We start from the raw sequence: 26,426 nt of genomic DNA on the forward strand, positions 1-26,426 counted from the left end.
CTCCGAGTTACGAAGCCTGGCTTGCAGAAACGGAATGGTCCTCGCAGAGACGGACCCTGCCACACTGGAGCGTGTCGGTGCGTGCGTGCATGCATCCCATGGCTTGCTGGTCCGAACGCAGTCCTGAACAGGTGCTGGTGCTGCGGTCCTCCTGACCCATCCATCAACACGAGGAGACCTGGATACACAAGATGGCACAACCGGCAATGGCAGTGGAAAATTACGGTGATTCTGGTACCTTCGTGGAAGAGCAGGAAACCATCGAGTACCAAGTGAGGGGGACAAGTTCGTGAACCCCAAACCGTCTGAAGAACCCCCCAAGATCCCTTGAACTCGCCTCTCTGGGTAAAGGATCGTCCCATAACATACGGGATGGCCTCCACGGCGGCTGTTCGACATCTACAGATTAGCATCCTGGTCCGGACGGCTCTACTCGGGGCATTCGGCAGGCTCAATACTGGCTGCGATCAACCCAGCTTTGGTGCTGATGGCCCAAGTGCTTAGGGAGCAGCTAGTTTACCACCTCGTATCAGACGTGAGTCTTATTTCGACGACATGTTCCCGATAACCAATCGCTAATAGGCAGCAAGATCAGTCTGTACAGCACTTGAATGGGATTGCCCCTTAGTTATGGATTCCTCTCTCAAGCAACTTATGGCCAACAGCCTGTTTGTTTGACAACGACGTTTCGTGGGTTACATCTCAGCACTCGACTGTGCGTTCACACAATCCTTTGGCCAGCTTAGCACAGCACACGAATTTTCAATTGGGTTTGCTCTGCGGCTTTCGCGCCTGACGCAGCACCAGTGATTGATGTGTTTTCCTATCACCAACGTGGCGTAGCGATGGGCTTTTTACCGTGACCATGGTCAACCGAGGCCATCTGGCTCCTGTTGTTAGAGGCCTTCTCCGCCAGTACTGTGGATAGCGATTGACTTCCCAATTTGCAGCCCTCGCGAAAGCCGTTGTGCCGATAACTGCTGTCTTATGCCAGACAGAAACACTCTACATCCGCCCAGCACCTGTGTCGTCCACGGCCGACACTCTCAAGCTTCCCATCGCTACACCTAAAACCTGATGCATACGAGAACTCTGCTTCTCGCTATTGCGACTCTGGTCAGTGTTCCAGAATCTACGCTGAGATCTAATCGCTTTGTCATTCTAGCGCCACAAGATGGCCAGATATCCGTAAGTGCTGTTTCCCGCGCTCTGCTACGCCACAATGTACGTATTTGCCTTCATACTGAACGCAGCCACCGTCGCAGCAATATTCGCCAGTCCTTTCGCTGGAATATGCTAACCATTGGGCTCACGTATGTCGCAGCCTCCACCCCTTGTGGTGCCTTGTGCTCGTGCGTCTCAGGCTGGGCTGCCGACTTGATTGTGAAATGTGAGCGAAAGTGGCTCGGCCGCAATACTGACCAGAGGTCCGACTCAAAGCCATCTGGATGGGCCAGGTCAGTGTGCGTGCCGGTCTCCTGATTTATGGCTTCTGCTTGCAATATCGGGAAGCTTGGATGTTGCGTATCATGAGAATTGGCATTGCATGCTTCGGCGTTCAGAGCACCACGACAACCTACACATACACGGTTGACTGCTACCGGACGGAGGGCAGCGAGGCTGCACAACCTTTCAACCCCTTCCGCCAGGAGATTCAATTGACCTTCGGTTTTTATGTTGTCCACTTAGGCAACAGGATCGGGTTCAAATGAGCGTTCCCGATGTTCGCTCTCATTGGGGGGCGCAATGGCTTTCATTCCATTGCTTTTCATTATCTATGGGGCAGAGGAATGGAGGAATAGATTTGGTAAGCCTGTGAGTGTGGACGTGACTGAGAGCAAGTTGATGCAGCAAGGGCACCAAAAGTATGACTACTCATTGGGACGGTCCGCCGGGACTTAGCCGCACCACCACTGCATGGCAGATGGGAAACACCATTGAGCAGAATCCCATGCAACGGCAAGCAGCGTCCCTTGAGCTAATGCACATCACCAACCATGTCGCCCGATCTCGTGCACCGCCGATCTGATGAGGTTGATGAGATCCGGGAACATGGCGCGATCCGTGCTGCACGTCACTCGTACATGTACGAGAAGGATTTCCAAGAAGGGTATCCTGCCATTCTCCACATGACTCCACGAGCAGCCATCACCCGCGCCCGTGCTCCGGCGCTGCGTTGTGCAGGCTGCATCGGCATCACCTTGTTGTATTCCGGAGATTTTGCTGGCACATCCTGATGCCTCACAGGCTGGACCTGGGGGAGATTCCGCGCGGAAGGACTCCGGAGCACACCATTACCTCTAGCTATCGCACACAGCGCACATCCAATGCGACCCCCAGCCGCTCAATCTTCGGATAAGCCGGCAGGCTTGGTTAGGTAATATAGCGGCACAGCACTGGCGTAACCACCTTTGCTTCGCTTGTTCCGACTTGTGCGTGGTACAGTGTCTCTCTGTGGGAGACCACGTACTGAAAGCTTGCCAGAAGCTATAGTAGTTCCCAGCAATGAGGGTTCTAGCTCGACCACCTCTCTTGGCGAGATGCGACTTCCAGTCTGCGGAGAAGGGCCTGTATGCAGGGACCTGATTTTGCTCGTAATAGCTGGTGCGAACATCCAGAGTACCCAGCAGGCAGCAGGTATCGCCCAAATTGGGATGTGGGGTATGTCAGCCAGCGGTCGAGTCAGTGCTGCCCACAAGAAGCGTCCACGAAGACATTCTTCAACCGCGGTCGAAGAACAGAGACGAAGAACAGGAAGGTGCATCGTCAGTACGAGTAGTTGATAGCCATCAAAAGCTGTTTAGATATCCATAAGTTGAGAGGTCAAACGATGCCCATTCCTGCCATGAAGAGTAGGAACAGGAGCCACTTGCTGCGTACCTCAAGTAGCCATCTCCGCCTACACACTCAGTATACAACCCGCTCCAGACAGTGAAAGGATATCTCAGTATACAACCTGCTCCAGACAGTGAAAGGATATCTCAGTATACAACCCCACTGAAGAACAGTGACAGGTTTGTGATCGGTGCTTCCACCCTCGCACCATGCACCGCATCATATCGTGTGTGTACGGAGCACATCGGGGAGCAAATAGGCTTCTTCCTCTCCTGCATATGTAGACATTCACATCGGACACATTCCGCCATGCGTGCGGAAAGCAGGGCAATCTCTGGCGCGCCAAGGTTAAGTTAGAGCTTGCAGTGACGCCGAAGTGTACGGAGTAGCGGCGCTATGAACAAGCCCCCTCGCAATGTCTCCGGACTTTGAGATTCGAGAGTCGAGAGTCGAGAAACTATCTCGAGACTCGGAAATCAGAATCCCCGCGCCCGTCCGTCCATCCAGTGAGTACAGTACGTACACAGTACTCTGTAACTCGTACATAGTACCTTACGTAGTGGCGCTGTAATTGGAACCCCCATACTAGTATCTCGGATCGGTCGGTAGGTCGGTGTCTGCGTCTGCGTCTGCGTCTGCGTCTGCGTCTCGGACGCCAGAAGTTCATGTCATACGTACTGTGTAGTGGTTCCGTCCGGTCGGGGTACGTACACATGTAGGTGCTGGGTGCTAGGTGCTGGGTGCTGGGTGTGGCTGAGATAGGAAAGTGGTGCTCGAAAACGGTAGTCAGTATTACTTAGGTACTGGGCAGTACTCCGTACCATGTACCATGTACCACGTACCACATACCACGTACCACAGCATGTACGAACAAAGCGGCGAGCAACGGAGCCATGTCCGTGCTTGCTCTCACGGGAGATGATGACGGGACGACACAGGTGCAGGGCAAGACACGAGAAGAGTCCATGGATTGCTGTGTGTCAATGGCACTGTCACGGCCAAGCACGTCAAGGCAAGGCGAGGCGGACTTTGGCCGAAGCGACGAATGGTGCGTTGGAGGCACGGGTGGTGGACGGGTGGACAGGTGGATGGGTGAGGGTGAGGTGAGGTGAAGGGACAGATAGGCCAGAGGGTGAGAGGCCAGACGTGCATAATTACAGGTATGTCTCCTGTGAATGGGCAGCTTGGAAGCACCAGGTGCTGTAGCTTTGGCTAACCTTGTACAAGCGACGCAGGCTGCCTTCTCGTTCTTTGTCCGTGGTACCCAGTACATACTCAGCACAACCCTTGACAGACCGACAGCCTCGCAGAGCATGAAAAGCGGCATGAAACAGGCTGACAGGGGACGGAAGACTGATGCGGTGGGTGGGTCAGGACTCAGGAGTGCGCACGATGGATCAGGCCAGAGATGGGAGCGGAACCATGCCATTACCCAGTACAGTATGAGCACACACTCCCCAGGACTCTGAGACCGGGCCACATGCGGTGTCACTGTGGAATCAGTAAGCTATAAAGCTAGTGTGCCCACTCACGGCTCCATGGATATCTCGTGCCGTCCGGATATCATGCCGTTGGACAGCACCCTTTCAACGCCCTGGCTCAACTAGAGACGGTCGCTGTGCTAAACAATAATGTTTGTTGCCTTCGATGGTTCCTGACGGCACAGATTGTCAAATTCACCCGCTGGAGGGCCATCCGTCCATCCCACCCTCTTAAGCGTCGAATCTGGCATTGCCACTGACAGCCCTCATCACTCGTCTTCCGCCAACATCAAGCTCCGTCTCGAAATTCTCCTCCCCAACACGGTCCGCATCCAGATTATCCCTCCAGACGTCGTCGGGAATCTGTGGCAACGCCGCTACCACAGCATCTCCGTTTGCCGCAGCGGCAGCTCGCAATCCTCGCTGTGTGAACATAGCCTCCCCCCTCATCATGAGTCTGTTCAACCTCACTCCTTCAGCCCTGACACTCCGCGTCAACTCTCGATTTCTCCTGCCACGCAACGTCATAGCTCTTGCGGTCGGGCTCTGTTCACCCTGATCTAACTCCCAAGTGCGTTGACCGTGATGGCCTGAACGAACCATCGCAGGGGGTGCGGTATAAGCGGCCTCATGCTCAGTGATCAATGGTTGTCTCGACAGGTCGGCTGGTGTTTCAGGCTGAGAAGACGCAGGAAGCGAGTCGTTATACACCGAGAAAGAGTGCCCATCAAGCTGCGGTCTGTAAGGTCTTGGTTCGGTGCGTGGGACACTGCTAGCCTTGCGAATGGGAGTTGGTGTGGTCGGCACTTGAGAGGAGTCAGGAGACGCACGGGCTCGACTGGTGAATTCCCTGGCTGGGGCTATCGGAAGAGGAGGAGAGCTGGGTACATCTGCAATCGAGTTTCCACGTTCTAGCTGGCTGCTGTTTCGTCGATGGGTCATGGGCGCGCGGGCGAACGAGAGACTTGGCGAGTCTCCAGATCCATCTCCACTCATTGGGCTGGCGAACTCGAGATCAGAGGCTGAAGAAGTCCGGACGCTATCGGAGTATGCTGGTGGCAGTGCGAAAGATGAGCTCTCCAGCTCATCATGGAGATCGTCTTCCCCCAAGGACATTCGGTTCATGCGGTCCAAGACCTGGCCATCTACGTATGTCTCGCCTGCAGATTCCCGTTCAGAGGATTGGTACGGATAGGTGGTACTCCGACGTCGGTACTTCTTGGCTTTGGGGGTATTCACTACAGGGGCCCCGATTGTTCCGTCCTCGGTATCAGCAGAGAGCCGTTCTGGAGACGCAGCTTGGGCGAAACGGAGCAGAGAGCTTTTTCGAGGAGCATGCTGATTGGTGTTAATAGACGACGGCATCGAGGCTGGCGAGACTTTCCGACCATCATTAACATCTTGGATCTTGTGGTAGATAAGCTGCCCGTCTTCGGATTTGGGTTTACTGGGATCGGAAGCGAAGTCTGGAAAGGGGATGGATGAGGTACTCGTTGGCGCGGTCGAAGAAGGGTGGCCCGATCCTCGCTTGAACGGTAGTGGCAGATCGCCGTTCGAGGTGGACGCCAGGCGAGGACGACTGCTGGACAGTTCAACAGTGCTGGGGGTGGACAGATCGAAGCCGTGCTTGTCGTGGCTGGCTGCTTCTGCTGCGCCGTCGCGATAGTCTCTCAGGTAGCGGACAACGTCGTCCTTTTTGAAACCCTGTTTCCGAAGGCCATGGTAGAGTTCCGCCTGTCGAAGGTGGAAATCGATGTCTCGCTCCGAGAGGGAAATGCTGGTAGCAGGCAAGCGAATCATGATCGAGATGTGCGCATCGAGGAGGTTCACAGCCAGAGATCCGACTTGATAAAATACCCATCAGGAAGAAGACACGATTGTTGCTTGTGTTTGCTGGGAGCAGCGTCAGTCACCAGCCGCGCCTTCCTCACATTGCAACGACATCATCGGGTAGCGACTTCCTTGTATTTCAACGACATCATCAGGCAGCGACTTCCGTGTATAGCAACGACATCATCAGGTGGTGACTTCTTCGCCTTGCCACGACATCATCAGGCAGGTGCGATACATGTTGACTTAGGAAAACCATTGCCATCCACCATTCGTGCTTGGACATTTATTGCAACCAACATACATTCAAAGACATCGGAAGGCTGACATGGATGGTCAGATCAGCCATGCGCGGTCCCTCCTGGCGCTCATAGGCATGGAGATGGAGACTCTCTATGGTATTTCTCCATGCTGCGTAGGCTGGGATGAGGTGGAAGTCAACCTTGACTCCCCCAACGGCCCGTGATGGATCTGGACGTTTTACGTATGTGGATGCATGAACCCACTGCTTAGCCTCACAGCGGTCACATGAACTCCACCGCAATCTGCAGTCGATTGCGGTCCGACGAGGAGGTGTGAGAGAGGCGTGTATTGTCGTACTGCGTACCTATTGTGAATGGTGTATTTGATGATCCCCAAAGACCCGACGACGGATTCACAGACGCAGCGTGTGGAACTAATCTACGCCCGAGCCGCTGATTGGCCATCGACGCTCTGACCCTGCGAGCGACTTGAACCGCAAAGACGAGCATCATCTCGGGCTCATCCCAGGCTCATCTTGGGCTCACCTTTGGCTTATCCGTCTGGCAACCTCAATCCATCCCTCTCGCACCTGTCCCTCACTCCGACACTCACTCATACACACGCTCGCTACCACAATTGCCATCGCACCATCACAGCCGCCGGGACACTAGCGGGGACTGAGATCGGATCCCAGGATTCTCGATTCGCAATCTGAAACCGACTCACCATCCGCCCCTAACCTCGTCACTCTAGGCCGGGGAGAAAATCTCACAGCTGCCGGCACGGATGCCGCAGCGATGAAGGCTTCAAGAACTCTACAGCGATTGTGACTGAACCGTGCCGGCAAGAAGCCACCGCCACGTCATTGGGCTTGTCAATCCCATCTCCAAGCCACTCCGCCCACGAGTCTGAGTCGGACGTACGACGAGAATGGCTGACCTCTCGCTTGGTCCGCTGCGGATTGCGAATCCCGACGACGCGTCGCCCGACACTCCCATGCAGAGTCATCCTCCCGAACCTCAGTTCCCACGAGTATCTCCGCTGGTCGACCCAGACGGGAGGACAGACTATCTCTCCGCGACGTCGCAACGTTCTCACAGCCCTGTGTCCCCGATGGACTCGGGCACCGTGACCTCGACCGCCGCCGACGACCTTCCGTCGCTCGCCATAGCTTCATCTTCCGAGTCCGCTTCCACACCTACACAGGCTACCTATTTACAAAAGAATGTGTCGTCAGACCGAATGTCCCAACGGCAGAATATCCCCTATTCATACCAAGACCAACAACAGGCGCAGTTTCCACAGTACCCTACCATGATGCCCCAGAACCTACACGACCCTCGATCGAACGCTTCCCGTCCTGGTTCAGCGTACTACACGCAGATGCCGGTCAACGGCTCTGGTACAAATGGAGTCTCCCGGCAAGGTTCATATAGAGTTCGAAGTGATGGTTCGGCCTCGTCGGGATTTCCTCAACGGACATCCTCGAAGCGCGCCGGGCTAGGTGATGTGGCTGGAGTGCCTTCGGGAGATGCCAACCACACCGAAAGATCCTACGGGCAAGGACAATACACACCGGGCAATGGACCTTTGCCTCCGCGAAGAACCTCTCGTGGCGTGCCACCTCCACACGCAGGCAGCACTACAACCGGCAACACCCCTCTTTCGACCACGCCCAGATCCGTACAGACGCCCTTGTCGAGCTCGCCGTACAACCTCGAAGACCGGCCGCTTACCAGTGCGGAGGACTGGCAGGAGCGTGGTGCTGCCGTCGGCGTGAGAAGAGAAGTTGCGCCAGATGGCACAGTCACCACGAGGCCCGTCAAAAAGGGCGTCAAGGACTTCAACTTTGGCCAGACCCTCGGCGAAGGCTCCTACAGTACAGTCCTCGCTGCGACCGATCGGAGCAATGGGAGGGAGTACGCCATCAAGGTGTTGGATAAGAGACATATCATCAAGGAAAAGAAGGTGAAATACGTAAACATTGAGAAAGACACTCTGAATCGGTTGACGGACCATCCCGGCGTGGTGAGATTGTATTACACCTTCCAAGATGAGCGGTCACTATACTTTGTGCTGGACCTGTGCCAGGGCGGCGAATTGCTTGGTGTCTTAAAGCGCATGTCCACCTTTGACGAGGAATGCACCCGATTCTACGGCGCGCAGATACTCGATACCATCGAGTACATGCACAGCCGGGGTGTCATTCATCGCGATCTGAAGCCGGAGAACCTCCTGCTGGACGGGAATAGGCACATCAAGGTCACGGACTTTGGAACAGCTAAACTCCTTCCTGAGAGGCGGAACACTGAGGGCCGTGTCGATTTCGAACCCGATTCCACCTCAACCGAGAACCGCGCAAGTTCGTTTGTGGGCACCGCCGAGTACGTGAGCCCAGAACTGCTGACTGACAAGAGCGCATGCAAAGCGAGTGACATGTGGGCATTTGGCTGCATCATATACCAGCTTTTGGCGGGACGGCCGCCATTCAAAGCAGTCAACGACTATCAGACATTCCAGAAGATTGTGGGACTTGACTATGAGTTTCCCCGGGGGTTCCCAGAAGTCGCCCGGGATTTGGTCGAGCGGTTGTTAGTCCTCGACCCGCAAAGGCGACTGTCTCTGGAACATGCCAAAAATCATCCCTTCTTCACCGGCATCCAGTGGGGTCGGGGACTCTGGGAGCAGAAGGCACCACGATTAAAATCGTTTGTGCCTCCCACACAGCCACCAATCAAGCTTAATGGAAGCGGTGCCCAAGACAGCTTTCCCCCTGACATCGGTCCTGGTCACAGCACTCACTCAACTATGCTCCCCCCCAACAACCAGCGACCGCAACCGAGGGTGATCACGGAACTCCCGCCACCCAGTCAACTAGACATCGAATGGTCGCCCGTTCTCACCCGAAACAATGAAAGAATCCTCAAACTCGGTAACCTCTGCGTGGTCTCGTCTCCAAATCCCCACAGTCCTCACAACAATGATGGTGGCGGCAAGTTGTCGAAGTGGTTTGGAGGCAGCAACACCAAGAAACGGCAGAGGCTGGTGATGGTGACGTCGAGTGCGAGAATCATAATTGCTGCAGCGGGTGGAGAGGAAAAGAAGTCCAAATCGGAAATCTCGTTGCTCTCTCCTGGGACCGAGTATTCGAGCGCGACGGATGCGAAGGGAGTGACTCAGTGGATAGTTGACACTGTGAGTTCTCACGTGATAACCTGTTCAAATATAGGAACTGACAAGATGAGCAGAAGGACCGCCACTACGTCTTCGAGGACGCGAAGCCTCCGTCAAACGACCCGATGGCGACAGCCAAAGCAACACAGGAGTGGCTTGACGTGTTGGGACGAGCCAAAGAGTTTGCGATGCAGCAGAACAACAACTACTCCAACAACGACTCGCTGAATATCTCGTCTTCAGCCCTGTCAAGTCATGCCAGCACCATCGATCAGCCCACCGATTTAAGTCCCCATTCGGCGAATCAGTCACATTCGGGACGTGGCATACTGCACAAGCAGCACTCGGCCGACGCGGAGTCTCTTAAAGGGAGAAAACGCTTCAGCAAGCGGCAGTCGAAGAGCGGACTGACGGCAGTATTCTAGATGGGGCCGAGAGGAAGAACAGAAATGCGGCGCTGTGGTTGGTCGTTCGCTTCTTTTGCACAGAAATTTACTAGCATAGCATTGGTCTTGAGGATGTGAACAGCATGGCGATCTGGAACCGGGAAAAAGAGCATCGACAGTTGGCTCTTGGGGTCGTCGAAGGATGCATCTGGTAGATGTAGACGGGGTATATACACCTCCGGCGCTGGCTCTGTGACCTGTCGACGAGTGTCAGACACATCCGCCCGAATGAAAGACTGGCAAGTCAAACACTTGGCTCTGCAATCTTTTCGTTGGCCTTTGTCTCGCTGACATGTTTGTTAGCGCCTGGGCCTGCCACAAATGAAAATGCGGGCATGGCCTGGCGGTGCTTGTGCCTTGGTTCAGCTTCGTCTACCACTGGCCAGGAGACGCCGAACTCGCCTGGACCTGCAGCTGAAGCTACGCCTCTTCGGGCTGTCGCTCTGCACCTCCATCGCCACCCCTCGAGTCCCACGGCAGCCTCATCCAGAGGGAGGTTCCATGCGCCTCCGCAGTATGGCGCCTGGGAGAGTTTACAGCAGAAGGCGTCGCCTGACCTGGTGACTGGGTCCGCCACGCAGGAAAGCATCGCATCGGCCAACCCACGTGAGAGCGTCGATCGATTCGAATCGCAGCATCCTTCCCGCAGGCTTCCTGCCGGCGACTTCAGTCACAGCGCCCGACGTGGATGCGCAAAGAACAGGAGGCAACCTGGAGAAACAATCAGTCACACACGGGCGGAGGAAGTTGGCCGACACACCACTGCCTACAAGCACTGCGTGGATGAATGTAGCTTGCGTGCACAGAGCTTTCGAGCGTGCGAGGGTGGATGAGATCACATGAATCAACAGCCTGCACAATCCCACCAGCAAACATCTGTCCCGATGGTTTCACGCGCCGAAGTCGCAGATCATCATCATCCTCGCTCTCGCTCCGTCTCCCAGTCTCGAGGCGCTCCCTCCATCGTCTCAAGAAATTCCCGCTCACGACACCATCACCAGCGGGGACGGTCGCATTATGGAGGGACGTCCCACGTTCCGCAGAACGAATTCCCCTTCTTCTCACACACCGGTGATGTGGAGATTGTAATTGCCTGCGATGGACAAGAGAAGAGATATCTCCTCCACAGCTTCACGTTGGCTCAGTTTGCAGGCTTCTTTGCCGAGGAGACCACAAGAGGTCAGCCGCAGAGCCGTCCAACCGATGGCGCCTCGTCGAGGCCTGGCCAGGCATTGAGTGTCATTGGGGAGGAGTCGTCTCAGGTCAGTACGACGGCCGGTCCTTCGGCTGCTGGCCCACAGCCACCGGCACTACCCTCCGCATCACAACGGCAACGATGGCGGTTCGAGTTGGACTGGGAGAATCTGGAGGAAGACGAGGAGCCCATCCTGGTCCAAAAGACGCCAGAAAACAACCTGTTCGCGCCAGGACCGGCTCCTCCCCAGCCGGATCGTCCAAGAACCGAGCGGGCGCATTCATCGTCCTTTTTCCGCTCCATGGCGAATCTAGCCCTCTCCCACCGTGGACCGGCCTCACAGTCTTCAGCCGAATTGGCCGTGACGGCACCGGACGCGTCTCTCACAAACCCGCTGGTCCGAGACTACGACAATCTTTTCCGCATCTTCTACAACTACCCACCCGTCCTGAACTCGACGAACATTGCTTCGGCCTATTCGGAATGCAAAGCCCTTCTGTCTCTGGCAGACATGTACGACGCCTTGCCCGTGGTTGGCCCTCGAATCGACCACCATTTACTGCGGTTTTCATCCCGCTTGTTCAAGCAGATTGCCAAGTACCCGCCATCATATCTGAAACTTGGCTATCTTGCCCGGAGTCGAATCATCTTCTCAGAAGCCCTGACACACGTCGTGGGCCAATGGCCCGCTGCCCTTCCCTACATCAAACCACCCGACCATTCTGGCGGGGGTTATGAAGTTCCACAGTCAGTCATCGACCTCATTGAGGACAAAGTCGACGAGCTCGAAGAACTGAAACAACGAATCGAGACGAAACTATTCAGGTTGACACTAACAACCAGTCGCGGCGAGAGGGTCAACCCGTCGAACGACTATCTGGGCTGGCTAGCAATGTCGCTGTGGCGGCAATGGCTTGCCGAGAATACCACACCCGAAGTCCGGGGCATCCTGAAGAATCCGCCCAACTCACGTCCTGGTAGCGGGAATAGCAATGCGCCTCCCCGTCTGCCGGCTCCTCGCCCCAGTGTAGAACGCAACATGCCACCTCCGCCGCCGTATCAGCCTCACCCACCTCCCGTCGTCCACGCGCACCAGTCCAGCGCCATAGCCACGGGTCGCATCTTCCGCCTCATCGCCTCCACTAACCCCGACACGTTCCTGCCCCACGACGAACTCAAGCGCTTCCTCAAACTTACGCCACCTTCCACCAGTCAGTCTCTGTACACCCGCGACAATCTTCGCCGGTTCGAACGCAAGGTGGATGAGATCAAGAACGTCGCGAGGGATGTAGTCAAGCCACTAGTGAGGAACTGTCTGGAGCTGGATTTGCGGAGCCTTGCTGATGGTGGAGGTGGTGGGCTGGGGTATCTGACCTGTGTGAGGTGCGAGGAGGATGAGTTGCCCTGGGAGCTATGATCTTGACTTTTTTCAAGAGTTGAGCAGTCAAGAAAGAGACGGATGCGTCGAAAGGAGATTGATTCACATTGTCACGGAGATCTCTGACACGCATTCGAATAGGAGGCGTGACAAGCGGGTAGAGCCCAGAGCAACCGAGCGGGCGGTTCCAAGCACTCTTATCACACGCATTGAGCACCAGACTCGAAACGCAGCCTCGTTCCACCATCAGCCCGACATCACCTTCACGACATGCCTTGTCCGACGTTCCAAGCGAAAGGCGCACGAGGGACACAATACAACACCGACCCCAACCAGCCGAAACCAGATCTGCCCCCCAGCGGCAGCGCAGCGATTTACCAAGATTTAACGACCTGACTTACGAATTTCCTTTTCCGGCGATGTTTCTCTTTACGCGTTACTCCTTCAGCACGTCTGTTATGATTCATGGACCCTGCATTATCGATGACTTACGCACACACACAAACCCGCACAGAGGTACTCTCTCGATCTCTGCAGGGAGAAGGGGGGAGTAGAATTTGCGCCCCCGAGCAAGGGAGATGACAACCTTAAGAAAAGGCCGGGGGGCCCGGCCGGGAAGAGGGGGGGGGGGGGGGGGAAGAGTACGTGAGATGGTGCATAAGAGGATACGAAAAGAGACGAGATGAGAGTGATATAAGTGAGCTTGCTTTGGCTTAAAAAGGTTCAAGCATGTACGGAAAGCCGAGTGTAAAGTGTAAGTGAAGAGTTGAATAGTTGAAGAGTTGATCTATCATTTTTAGGGGATAGGATACTGTCTACTAACGACCGTACGGACAACATTTTGGTACCTACTGTATGTACTTGCTAGTTATCTGGCAGTCGACTTATGGATACCCACGAAGTTCAATTCATGCCCCAAGCAAGGTGTTTAAACCACTTGGAAATGGACAGAACACTGACTTGATTGCCTTGGGTGTGTACAGAACGTGCTGTGTACTGTATGTACTCCGTACAGTACGCGGCTTCCTTTGGCCTTCCTTCCTATGTCCAGTCCCAATTCCTGACGCCTTATTTCCAAGCCCTCATGCTCGCTCATGCTCATCCCCCATCTCCATCCCCTCCATCCCGATGCTACCTTTCGGTACTCGAGATCTCGAGGCTCGATACTCGATACTCGTCAAATTGGAACAAGATCGGACCCCAAATAGGACCGGTCAGAACTGACAAACCCCACCGCTCAGGGCCAGACAAGATCCAGCCCAGTCCCAGTCCAGCCGGATACTCACCTACTACATACTCCAGTGCAGTGTACCACTTGAAAATCGCCAAAATAAAACTCGGCGCTAAACTAAATGCCAGACGGATATGAGCAGCGACCAAACGTCTCTTTTCAGGCGTCAGAGAGAGTTTTGCTAACCGGTTTGCACGATGTTCTTACATAGGCGATTGAGAGTATCTCCTGTAGTACTGTTTGTATTTTAATAGGCTTCATCGAGCGGCGGGTGGTGGGGGACCACAAAAAGCGTGTTTCATGGGGAGGAGAATTCAAGGGTGCGCTGTACGGGTGGTATTTGATTCAGAGACCCATCCTGGAAAAAATACTATAGTGTACGGAGTTCCCTTCAAGTCGTCTATCGAAACATGCTACTGTATGTGGTTCCTCGCTGCGTCGCACAGAGGCAATACAACCATACCCCATGTTTCTCATGCGGATGCTCGTAAATAGGTTAGTAAAGTTTGCCGTGCGGTTTGCGAAAGAGAGTGCCGCCGCTCGCAAACTTGCATTGGATCTCGGGTGTGTTCTATTAGACGACTTCATGGGAACACCATAGTGGACGCCCTATGCCCACTACCTACTCCGCCCCCCTTAGTGTCACATAACATAACATAACGTGCCTCTCTTGAGGATAGTTGCCGCGAAGCGACATGGACGCGTCGTTCACGGGTCAAATAGACGAATTGTTTGACTTTGTTTGACTGGACGACGGCGATGCTGGCACATACTTCCGGGTCCGATTTCGGTTCGTTATTTGAACGCCCTCACTTCCTCGTCTTCTACTTTTCCGCCGTCTGGCATGCGTTAATTCTACCTGGGATTTCGTTGGCCATTGCCCAGCGTGAGATGAAGGGATCTGGCTGGTGGCGGCGGTGGCGGAATGTGAGTCCATTCAAGGGCGGCCGGGCGTGGGCGCGGCTCAGGGGATTTGATGAGCATAGTGTCCGCGGGTCATTCGTGTCAATGTGTGTCGTCTGTCGATTTTGGGAATAGTATCCGGCTGAACTCGGATGGGAGGACCGTGCGGAATGGGCTCGCCAACGAGAGATGCGTGCATGCGTGCTAGGGCGTACCGATCGAAAAGGGTACGTCGGAGAAGGTGGATAACTTCTTCGTACTCCGCGCCTCCGGAGGATATGGCATCGATCAGAGCAGGCATGTTATGTTGGTCCAGTCATACGCGTTGCGGCGGCCTTGTTCTTCTAGGGGCCAAACGCGAAACCCTTCGTCGCCGACGCTGACCACAGCTGGCTGTCCCTGGGACTGAGAGCTGGTGGTAGGATGGGTAGCTGACACCGAAGCCGGTGGGCGGTCGTCGATGCTGTCCACAGCTTGATATCCTTGGAGCTGGGAGCTGGTGGTAGGATGAGTAGTTGACGCCGAAGTCAGTGGGTGGTCAGGAACTCGGCCAGCGGGGTTGCTGTTGTCCATGTCGTCCAGTCGACGATGGATATTGGCCAGTATTTCGGCCAGAGGAAAGGTTGGTTGGCGATTGAAAGGTGGACTTTACTTCCATGTCAAGCCGCCTCATCCTTTCAAAGTCCCAGCGGCGTGCTCGCTTCTCTATCGACTCCCACGATGGCTCGTGTTCTCCCTCTGGCTGGTTCCGTTCCTGGTCTTGCTGACGCTGACGCTGGTGCTCTTCCCAAGCCTGGATTCTTTCATGCACGGTTCGGTGGGAGATGAAGGCTCCTGGTGAGGCCGGTGGCGAGTTCAGAGGCGCGGATCTGCTGGAAGCATCACACCGCCTGTCAAAGGCAGCGCTCCCAAGAGAGATCGAACGGGATTGATCATACGTGTTTTGGAGATGGGTGTTGGCAACTTCATTGCCATCGACCCACGCTTCAATAAATTCTCCGTTGTTTGACTTGCTACGCCTTCTGAGTGCATGGGCAGCCTCTGTCTTGAGTGGAACTCCTCGGAGTTTTCTGATGAACCTGTACTCGGAGCCGTTCGAGGAGGAAGACTCATTGAGTGGAACTCCTCGAAGTTTTCTGGTCAGCCTGTGGTCAGAGTCGTTCGAGGAGGAAGACTCATTGTCAGCATCGTATTCGGAGGCATCTGGTGTCTGTACTGGAAGATCGTTGGATTCTCTTCTCCCTCTATCCTCATCATAGTCCCCAGCCGTGTCAATGACTCCAAGTCCCCTCTGTTCGCTGCCTCCTTCGCCATCGTTCAGTCCTGCTTTGTCGTTGTTGTCATCCACATCCTCCTCGAAGCAATATCGATCGTGTTCGAGCGTAAGGTACGGGAAGAAGGCATGCACAGGGCTTTACATCTCAGAGCGAGGCTCGTGAGCAAGGGTCGGATATGCGCCCGGCATGGGAGGTCTAGGCTGGTTGTGCTCGCGAGGGTTGGACGTTTCATGGACGACGGCGTGGATGCTAGAAGATTTGGTCCGTAGCTCGTCTAGTTTGCTGCATTTGGAGACGATGCGCTGAGCAAAGTTGAAGATTGGGAATAGCATGAAAAACACCTCCATCAGTTGTTCAGTGCGCCAAAGGGCTGCCCGAAGCTTGAGCCTCGTCTCTCGAACGACCATGAGAGATCGAAGGATGCTTGTCGCACTTGACGTGCAGTATGCAAACAGGTTGGAGAAGAGGGAAAGTCGTAAGACAGATCCTAGCCTCAGTAGAAAGTCAGGGCCATCCGTCCACAAGCTGGTGGTATGATTGTCTTCCTTGCAGATCCAGAGTCCAAAAATGAGAGATGTGGTGAGCAGGACGAGTCGGCTCGCGAAATGGACTGTCCAAAATGCTCCGGGTTGAACATGACAGGCAAGATGTTGTGACGGCGACGGTATCGCAAATCCAACCTTGTAAAGACAGCTCCGTGCAGCTGGAAAGCAAATACTGAAGATTGCGTCAAGGGTGAGGAGGGTGAGGAGGGTGAGGAAGGAGGAACAGTTCAGTAGGCGTGGCATGTTGCTCGATACCTCAACTCCGGTAGAGCGCCAGTATCCTGTCACTTTGTGGGATGTTGCAGAGTGGAAAGCTTTGTGGACGACTCACATATTAGAGAAGCATAAATCTGATAGAGGCCACCGGGAGCCGACACTTGTCCCCAGCGTCGATGTGCTGGACTCTCACAACCAACTCCTGTTTGGCACATTTCCTTTGTGGCCTTTCTCCAGCTTGCGACATGAATGCCCAGCTGTTTTGGACAGCATTGTCGGTTGAGATATTGAGCGTTTGTGTTTTCAGAGACAATCCGGACAGGGTAGGCATCTGGCAGAGATTACCATTGCGCCGACAACAAAGCCTCCAGCAGAGACAAGACGGTGCCATCAGCTATTTTGGAGTTCACTGTTGTTCATGAGATGTTGGCTACAATTGAGAAACGAGGCTGAAACACACCTGGAAGGTAACGTCGGACAAGGGATCAGACCCTGCCCAGTCGAAGAAACATCCTAGGAGTTAACCAGAAACCATCTCTTTCTGCATTGTCTCCTTGATCGACCTGGTGTTGCTCCCTTGCAGCCTTTAGCTCAACTTGGTTGATCTTCCAAGACCTCAGAACCCAGGTGCTCACTCCGGCCAGCAAAAACATAAACCCCACGAAGATCTGGGCGCTGAGGTAGCCGGAAGCAGTGACCATCTCAAGCGCGATCGGCTCTGCAAATGTGGTAGGGACGACCAGGGCCAGACAAATGACCCCAAACGACGAAGGTAGTCTCTTGAGCCCGACAACTTCGGCCAATACCGGGGTGACGGTGTTCCAAAACACACCGCACACGCAACCTGCCGTCAAGGCAAAAGCGATGAGGACACCATACGATTTGGCCGGTACCCAAAGTGCGAGGCAGAGGACTCCGCATAGTGCTGTCATCAGTGCCGCCATGTTGATGCGGCCAAAGGCGTCTGAGTAGTACCCGATGACAGGCCGGCCGACTCCGAGACCGAGGTTGAGGACCGCCCCGACGACTGAGCCTTGAGACGTCGTGAGGCCGATCGAGGTGGCGTAGTTCGGCAGGGAGTACAGCAGTACAATGTAGCCCAGCTCCGTCAGCACTCCCCAGGCCACAACCAGCAGCACCTCCACTCGCCCGTACTCGCGGTAGTTGAATGCATTCTGCAAAGGCTGGACGGCCTTGTTGCGATCCTTGAGGAGCAACGAGCACACCGTGTTGACTGCGAGGCCGCAGAATGCCAAAATGCGATAAGCCCAGTTGACACCCATCTTTTGGACGATGGCGCCCGCTGCCAGGTTGTAGGCCAGGCCGCCGAGGCCAGCACCCGAGGATGCGATTCCCATGGCCAGGCTGCGACGGGTCGAGAACCATTGAGGAAGAGTGGCTGTGGCAGGAATGTAAGTGAAGCCCAGCCCCCACCCGAAACAAACACCTTGGGTCATGAAAAGATGCCACATCTGGGTCGAATACGATGCGCCAAACAGGGCGACAAACAGCAAGACGGTACCTATGAGCAGAGTGGCCCTCATGCCCAAATATCTCTGGGAAATGTTGACGGCCGGCGCGCTCAGCAGGGATTGAGAGATCGACAAGCCTCCGATCAGTGCGTATTCGAGCCGAGACGCGTTCTTGAAGGTGGAATGGGCGAGGTAATGGGCTAGGAATATGCCCCAGGTCTGCAACCGGTCAGCTCTTCGCGCTGCTCGCCGGCCTGGAACGGGCTTACGCTGTTGAGTCCCCAGCTGTGGGCGTTGAGCATGAAGACACATGCTGTGCACACCCAGCCATAGCCGCCGTCCGGAGGCACGTCTTCGACCGAGACAGCGTCTTGTGGTGGTCTTACTTCGCCTCGCTCCCCCAATGGATCACGAAAGTCGTCGACTGCAGCGCGTCTGGCCTCGACGAGCTCGACATCCTGTGCAGCGCTCATTGCGTCGTTAGCAGCGACGAAGAAGACATTGCGAAGAGTCGAGTGGCGGACAGCGTCATGACTGAATGATGTGGAGAAAAGCGGTGACACCGCAGCGCTCCCCTCCCAGTCCAGCCACGCCCTGTGACTTGTACCGTCTACGCAGCAGGGTAATATGGTTATACAAGGCCTTTGACTGTGATGACTTTGTCAAGTATCAGCTCAGACGCTGATCTGATGGACGGGACTGTAGATTGGGCGGGAGAAATACATCGCAGTTGCAATACGACTGCATGCAGACTTGGCTTCAGAACCTGCTCGTATCTGGCACCTGGATCATACTACGTATTGTGCTATTGACAGAATCTTGCTGCTGGGAGTATCATGCTGTTCAACTCTATCGTCGCGTCCAGCCTAGCAGTTCATGGATGGTACCTTGCCCATGCGGGATTACCAGGCTCAATAACCCAGAGGCATGTAAAGAGATGCAGTGGGTAGACATACTCAAGCGCCATACTCTCGACCATATGCATCGGCGAACTGGCCTAGACGAGCAAGTCGCTAGAGAACTTCCGGTTCGATTTGGGTGTCAGGACGCCGGGACTGCTTGCTGCTGTATTCACTGGTGCTCGAGGCTCGTTCTCATCCGCTGACGGCTCCCCGCTCCCCTGCGCCTTGACAGCCTTCCTTTCAACAGCCGACACAGCTCGGCCTCGCATCAGCTGTGGCAACCTCGAATACTTTGCCGAGTGCATGATATTCCCATCTCCAGATGAGCCTTCCGAGTCATCCTCTTCGTTGACACTTTCTGGAAAAGGCTCACTCGCGGTCTCGCGTCGCCGCACGTGTCCCAACACTGACTTGATCTGCTCTTTGTCGATCCCGTCGACACGGGCTTCTAGGCGGTCGGACTTAGCATCATCGGCGTCCGGTGTAACCTCCGGTACGTCGTAAAGTTCTGAATCTCCATTGCTGTCGAGGTTCTCCCGACCCTTCCTAGTCCACTTCCTCTTTAGCGGAAACACTGCCTGTACTAGAGATGACTTCGAGTTATTTTCGTTATTTGCGGCTGCATTGGATCCAATCTGGTTCACGGGATCGCCTGTTGCACGTTTGAGTAAAGTCTCAGACATGCTGGGCGCCTCCTCCGAGAAATTGGTGCTGTGGTGTCCGTCTTGGAATCGTCGGGGTCTGAATGTGCGGACGTCTGGCTTCAGAGCAGATTCTGACGATCCGGCCTTCTGCGGCGACTTCGATCGTGACAGTCTGAACGTCGGAGCATCGGGGTTCAACCCAGAATCCGAAGATTGGCCCTTTCTGGGCGATTTCGACCGTGACATGCTCCTATTCAAGGCGCCGGCAAGTCTCTTTGAGAGCTTTCTACCACGCCCATCAGCATTGGCATGCGACTCATCGCAGGCTTTTTGATCCTTCTCATAAGTGCTCGAGGTTTCGCTATCGGCTCCATATGCTTGCTCCGAGAATCTCCCATCTTTGCTGCTTCTACTAAGGCTCTTAACAAGTGTTTGAGTCTCTTCCCCACTGCTGTTCAGATCGTTGATAAGGACTTGGGCCTTTGACTTTTGCGGGGATCTTGCTCGTGAACAAGAACGCTCATCGGCCTGGAGCCGAAGCTGGCTCCGCCACAGCTCGTTGTATGAGCCATCCTGTTTGATTAAACTCTCATGGGAACCAGCCTCGACAATCTGACCGTCACGGATGACAAGTATATGATCGGCGTGTAAGATTGTTGAAAGACGGTGCGCGATTATGAAAGCCGTTTTGCCTGCACAGAGCTGACGAATGCTCGCCTGTATATTCTTCTCGGTGATGCTGTCCACGGCGCTGGTGGCTTCATCCAAGAGCAGGATGTCAGCCTTCTTCAGAATCGCCCTTGCAATCGCGAGTCGCTGTAATTCGCCACCGGAAAGCTTCGTGCCACGCTCACCAACCTTCTCTTGATAGCCTCTAGTGAAGGACATAATCTTGTCGTGTAACGCTGCTGCTTTGCAAGCCTCAATTGCTTCTTCGTCCGTACAGTCAATGTCGGGGTATCTGACATTCTCCAGAATCGACATGTTAAAAACGACGGGATTCTGCGGCACCATGGCAATATGCTTGCGGTAACTTTCCATCTTGACGTGGCGGATGTCTTGCCCGTCAACCAGGATTCGGCCCTGATCGACATCGTAAAATCGGAACAGGAGCCTCAAGATGGTACTCTTCCCTCCTCCGGTTTGTCCGACCAGTGCAATTGTCGTGCCGGGCGACGCGCGGAATGTGATACCCTTTGTCACTTGACGCTTGCCATCATATGAGAACGACACGTTCTCAAATTGCACGGCGCCTTCCAAAAACGTGAAGGGCCTAGCAACGGGTAGGTCCTGGACGTGCGGCGTCTTTTCCAGTATGACCACCAATTTCTCAGCGTTGACCAGCATCTCAGTCAGTCTCGAAAGTTCTCCCGCAATTGTCGACAAAGGGCTGGTCAATTGTGACCAGTATGTGATCAAGATTACAAAATCACCGATGTTGAGCTGACGATGGGCAATCTGCAATGCCGCCACGGTGCATGCGGCAGCAAAGGTTGCGCAAGGGACTATATTGCGCAGACCACGAGTCCAAAACTCCCACGACCACCACATCAGCATCTTCCCGCGAGTGACGTCGCCCTTCTCCCGGTATTGCCGCAGTTCGTATGGGATGCGGCCAAAGTAACAAACAGTCGACCAATTCAAGGTCGACTCGCTCATCTGGTAGTACTGGTCGTGGTATGCATCGAGCCAGGATCGTCGCAAAGATCGCTTGGTGATAAGTGCTTTGAAGGTCAGCCAGTAGAACAGAATGGCCGTTGTGGCGACGATGAACGTCATGTAGGGGCCGAACAGGTAGGATAGGACCACAGATGCAGATACCAGGTCTATCAGCTGAGGCACAAATTCGAACAGCATATCGTGGAACAGGTCTATCACGTCCTGACCTTGATTCATGACCTGCCAGATGATTGGTGATTTCTTGTTGTCATGGAAATCTGCGGAGAGATTCATGATGTGGTCGTAGCAGTGTCGCTGCAGCCCGAGCGTCAGATCGATATTCAGCCGGTAGGATAGCCAAGTCTCAATCAGCGGCACACCGGCGGAGGATGTCAAGAATTTAAGTAGCACAAAGACGGTGATCTGTTTCCACGGAACTGATTCTCCCAAGCGGTCGACAAGGGCCCCTAGGGTGAGAGGGAGAGCGACTATCACCACTCTCGACCCGGCGCTGCAGATACACATTCCCAAGAAGTAGAGCTGTAAGCTGGGCGACTTTGGGTACATGTACGGCACAAAGACCTTGAACGAGTATACATATTGCCAGAATGGGCGACTTCGAATGCGCAGTCTGTCGGCTTCGTCATCATCTGGATCGTTCGTTTCACTGCTTGTAGCCGGCCCAATTGCAGAAGCCTCATCAGCAAGAAGAGGGCGTGTTTCGTCCTCGGTACCTGTGTTTTTCTTGTATTGCAAATTCTGGATGAACAAGCTACCGGCTAGTAGGATCAGCGTGACAGCGAGCCGAAGGCCTTGGAGGAGTCCGTGCGCGAAAATGAGCTTGTCTTCTGAGGATGCGCCAGGAATACAGAGGACGAAAACAGTGCCTTGACAGATGAGGAGGATAGCCCAGGCTCCATGGTGAGGGTATGATGCAACTGCGTCGTCGTCAACGAGTCCAATGGAGAGTATGACATAGACCAGAGTAAGGAAGAGCGAATAGACGGCATCTGGGTCTGAGGTCTTTGATGGGTCCGACTTCTTGAGGTCAAAAACAGCTTCCGCAGCTGAGAGGACGCCGGCGAAAAGAGTGAGAGAGAGCTGAGCCTTGCGCAGTCTTCCACCTCCTGCTTTTGTTGACGGCGTCACCGAGAACGAGGAATAGATACTAGCGATGGCAAAGAAAACGGCTGGGGCACCGACGGTCAGGATCTGGAATACTCTCAAAACCAAGATCGTTTCAGAGGTGGTGTTGGATATCATGCTGGTGTCCGTATTACGCTGAGAGCTAGGTGGTTTTGAGAGGTGCGGTGAAGTCGACTGACTGTGAATTGTAGCGAGGCTTGTTGTGGTGAAGGCGACGTGTGCCTATAAGGCAGAAATGAGTAATTAAGGTGTGGAAGGCCTGACCGTCGACTCATACAAGTCTGCCTCATGGGATAATGTTGACTGTCGGAGACACGAGAGTGGTGTGGAACAACAACTAGAGCAGATCGCTGTCTGTTTGATGGGGGAGAAGTGAAGTCCGCATGCGTTTACTTCTCATCGCGTATCGTTGTCGGCGCAGCCTTTGCAGGCCTTCAGTGAAGGATGGAGGGGCAGTCTCCATACAGATCATGCGGGAGGTAGGCGCGACCGGGCTCTAAAGCCATACTCGACCTGAGCGTTAGAGTATGTTCTTGTGATGCATCCCCTGCTAATAACACAAGACAACTCGCTGCTTGCTGTGTGCTCTCTTCCCTTTGGTTCCAAGCACAACTCAGCCTTGCGGTAGCTCGCGTATGCAAGATGGAAGAAGCTATGTCTTCCGGCCGTCAGCGGACGTTCAAATGTCGACTTTACAAATCGTACGGATGAGTTTAACTCAATGAGAGACACTCAGAGAAGTTGCCTGGCACTGGTCGCGGGTTGGTGTCAGATTATCGTTGACAGCACCACTGTGCGACGTGGGCTTTTGCAGTTGCTCGACTCCGCGTCCCCGTGCCAAAAATGTTCAGGCCGGGCCACCATCCGCTTGCGTCGTATAGCCGGGATGCTCATGTTGTGCTCTTCGAGTCTCGTTGCCTGTCAGCATCGTGTGAAGCGGCGCAAGAGGCACCGGCACAGTCCCCAGAACCTTTCACGCAGTGCGATTGGCCGCTGCGAATTGGGCCTGTAGTGATTGCAAGGAACAACGGATCAAATAAGCCGGAAAGAGTGTGCTGCAGGAAGACTATTGTCGCGCTGCATCCGCAGTCGTCTGGACATGGTGAAGTGCTTGCAGGTTGCAGCTCCAACTCGGGTGACACAGCATCGTCCAAGGGCTGGCGGAAGGCCCGTCGATCAGAGTGTGCGTGTCAATGAGCGACGAAGTGGGCCGCTTGATCTCGTTGCCACTGCCTGTCATCCCCGGCCTAGATTGATAGACCGAACAAGCGGCATCTGCATACTCCCCGAGGAGGCAAGCCCGAAGAATGGCGCAATGGCATTCTTTGTGACCTCTGCGAAAAGGCCACCGACCACCGCATCCTGCAAGTCCCGACCCGTCTGCTTGAAGTCGGGGTACGCATTGAGTTCCAGCAGCCAAGCATTATAATCACTGTCCACTAGGAAGTCCACGCCGAAAATCTCGAATGCATTCGGGAGTGCTTGGAAGTGTATCATCTGTTCACGGGCTGCAGCCTCGAACACCGCACCGGTTATGTCGCATATCTGGCAGAAGACGTCCTCCTTCCAGTTAGGTCGCATTCCGCCCGAGTTCAGATCCCAGTACCGGTAGACAGAAGACTCCTTGGTCGCTTCAGCTTGGAAGCAGGTATTTGTCAGATGTTGTGCAAGGTCAAGCATGTCCGGGTCCATATTGGACGCAGGCGATTCATACTCCTTGGCCGCAAACAAGGCAAGCATCTCCCTGTAGACGTAAACCTTGAGTGCCCCGACCGCCAGAACATATGTTCGGATGTGAAACTTTCGATTCCCGTACGATTCCAATAGCAAGGGCGGATCGATGTAAGGTTGGGCGATGAAGTGTCTAAGCTGAGACGTCATTGCGTTACCATCGGTGATACCGCCTTGTTTGCTCATAGAAGGAGAGCCGGATGAGTCGTCTCCGTCTGGCTCTTCAGTGCCGTGGTCGGGGTCAGGCATGCCCTCTTCCCACTCTTCGAAAATAGCTTGAAGTTCCTCCAAACTCGAGAAGAGCCGGATGCCGTTGCCACCATCACTCATCCCAGGCTTCAGGATCCACCACTGCTTTTGTTCAGTAGAATCCTTTCGCTCGTTCTCCGCCATACTCTCATTCAAGTCCCATGCATCCACTAATGCTTCGTCCAGAAACTCTGCATAGTCAAGTTCGAAATGAGCGGAGGACTTGAAATGCTTTGCCAAGATGCTTTCAGGGTGCTTGACTAGCCAAGTTGAAACAGTGTTGGATAGATAATGCTTGCGAATGAGGGCCTTACGGATGACATATGCGCATACGAGCGAGGTCTGAGGATGTTGCATTGCATGCTCGAAGTCTATTGCTTCATATGCAGTGAACTGCAAGACACGATGTTGGGGATGAGGTAGATGACTGATGGAAGACAAAAGCTGGACAGCGGTAGGCCTCAACTGGTTCATGGAAGCCAGGATCAGAGGTTGTACATATGCGTCTGGATAGTCAACCAGTGCATAGATGGGAGCTGTAGGAGAATTCTCTGCATGGTCTATCGAGGTCGCGGCAAGATCGTCTCTGAAGATCGGTCAACTTAGTTCATGTATGCATCCGAAGCAGCCGGGAACGTCCATGGTCAACTTACTCACAGCTTGATTTCTCCAGTGTAATGGGGCAGATGCCAGAAATTTGCAACCAATGGAGTCACACTATACTCATCAGTCAATATACTGTAGTGTTTCCATTTCCGTGATCAAGGACTTACGTGACGTTCCCTTGTAGCACTTCCCAGCCGTCACCTTTGCCAGCATCGAGGACAGATTTCCGGACGGCTGCGAAGTTCGGTGACCATTTGAACTTGCGATGTGCCCTCCTCGTAACCGTGGCACCGTCCCCGTTGACTTCGCCGGTCTCGCGGATCATCTGTTCTTCCTCATTAGGGTTATTGTCGTCAGCCTCTTCGGGCAATTCTGTAAATGAGCTGCCACCAATCCAACGGTTTTGTATCATCTCGGTGTACACGATCTTATTGTTCGTGACTCCTTTGTGGAGAGGAACATTGATACTGTACAAATGTACGTCGTTCGGCCACTCTTTGACCAGTTTTTCTATAAGTCGGGTGCTCAGCTTGGATGCCTCGGAAATGACTTCAAGATCATGTTCCCTGGAATCAAAAGCGTAAGACAAGGCGACTCCCTTGACGCCATTCATCGCAGCTTCCATTGCACCACCGATGGTTCCACTGGAGAGGGCAAACACAGCAGTGGTGTTGCGTCCGTAGTTGGGACCGCTGACTACAAGGTCGATCGGACCTCTGTCCTTGAACATGTGATGGAGACCAATGTGAGCGCATGAAGCCGGGGTGCCGTCTATCAGAATCCATTCTTCCCCTCCATCATCAAAGGGACGATCCGAGGTAATGCCGTCATCCTTGAGGATGCTGCCGGGGCGAAAGTAGGTCGGGGTCAAGGTCTGACCGACGATATGAGCCTTCCCAATCCAGGATCTTTGAACGTGCGGCAAGACGACGGAGACGATATGGCCGGCATCTTGAAGTGTGGATACCAGCGAATGAACATATGGTGATGATTGATTCGACGGAGGACCGTCGTCATTCACAACCTGGGTCAAGTGAGCTTACCACTCTGGCAATCAACTTCGGGACACCCACAAGAATATGCATGTTGACGGCTTGTCTATGTCTATGCGAACAGAAGCGGAAAGATGTCTATACAGCAAGAGACTATGAGGGGTAATTCAAGCGCTGCAAACGAAAACTTCTCGAGATCGATACATTAAGAAGCTTGGCGCGTAGCCCGCTGCTCTAAACGCTGGCTCGTTGTTGAGCTCACTTGTCGGGA

At 54.3% G+C, this 26,426-nt stretch overlaps 6 protein-coding genes across 6 annotated transcripts; 2 read left to right on the forward strand and 4 right to left on the reverse strand.

The window, feature by feature from the left end:
* Nucleotides 1–4,547: 4,547 nt before the first annotated feature.
* G647_02125 (uncharacterized protein) lies at nucleotides 4,548–6,116 on the reverse strand (the record flags this gene model as incomplete). Its single annotated transcript, XM_008726476.1, has 1 exon — nucleotides 4,548–6,116. The coding sequence occupies one exon, from the start codon at nucleotides 6,114–6,116 to the stop codon at nucleotides 4,548–4,550; it is 1,569 nt and encodes a 522-aa protein (XP_008724698.1).
* Nucleotides 6,117–7,319: 1,203 nt separating this feature from the next.
* G647_02126 (uncharacterized protein) lies at nucleotides 7,320–9,988 on the forward strand (the record flags this gene model as incomplete). The annotated part of the gene is made up of 2 exons (XM_008726477.1): nucleotides 7,320–9,584; nucleotides 9,638–9,988. 2 exons carry the CDS (start codon nucleotides 7,320–7,322, stop codon nucleotides 9,986–9,988), a joined length of 2,616 nt encoding a protein of 871 aa, XP_008724699.1.
* Nucleotides 9,989–10,893: 905 nt separating this feature from the next.
* On the forward strand, nucleotides 10,894–12,621 carry G647_02127 (uncharacterized protein; the record flags this gene model as incomplete). The annotated part of the gene is made up of 1 exon (XM_008726478.1): nucleotides 10,894–12,621. The coding sequence occupies one exon, from the start codon at nucleotides 10,894–10,896 to the stop codon at nucleotides 12,619–12,621; it is 1,728 nt and encodes a 575-aa protein (XP_008724700.1).
* Nucleotides 12,622–17,239: 4,618 nt separating this feature from the next.
* G647_02128 (uncharacterized protein) lies at nucleotides 17,240–18,699 on the reverse strand (the record flags this gene model as incomplete). Its single annotated transcript, XM_008726479.1, has 2 exons — nucleotides 17,240–18,445; nucleotides 18,496–18,699. The coding sequence occupies 2 exons, from the start codon at nucleotides 18,697–18,699 to the stop codon at nucleotides 17,240–17,242; spliced, it is 1,410 nt and encodes a 469-aa protein (XP_008724701.1).
* A 524-nt stretch (nucleotides 18,700–19,223) lies between these two features.
* G647_02129 (uncharacterized protein) lies at nucleotides 19,224–22,694 on the reverse strand (the record flags this gene model as incomplete). Its single annotated transcript, XM_008726480.1, has 1 exon — nucleotides 19,224–22,694. The coding sequence occupies one exon, from the start codon at nucleotides 22,692–22,694 to the stop codon at nucleotides 19,224–19,226; it is 3,471 nt and encodes a 1,156-aa protein (XP_008724702.1).
* Nucleotides 22,695–23,813: 1,119 nt separating this feature from the next.
* G647_02130 (5'/3'-nucleotidase SurE) lies at nucleotides 23,814–26,248 on the reverse strand (the record flags this gene model as incomplete). The annotated part of the gene is made up of 4 exons (XM_008726481.1): nucleotides 23,814–25,143; nucleotides 25,215–25,274; nucleotides 25,331–26,187; nucleotides 26,237–26,248. 4 exons carry the CDS (start codon nucleotides 26,246–26,248, stop codon nucleotides 23,814–23,816), a joined length of 2,259 nt encoding a protein of 752 aa, XP_008724703.1.
* Nucleotides 26,249–26,426: the final 178 nt, after the last annotated feature.

Source organism: Cladophialophora carrionii (assembly GCF_000365165.1).
Source record: "Cladophialophora carrionii CBS 160.54 unplaced genomic scaffold supercont1.2, whole genome shotgun sequence".
Lineage (NCBI taxonomy): Eukaryota > Fungi > Ascomycota > Eurotiomycetes > Chaetothyriales > Herpotrichiellaceae > Cladophialophora > Cladophialophora carrionii.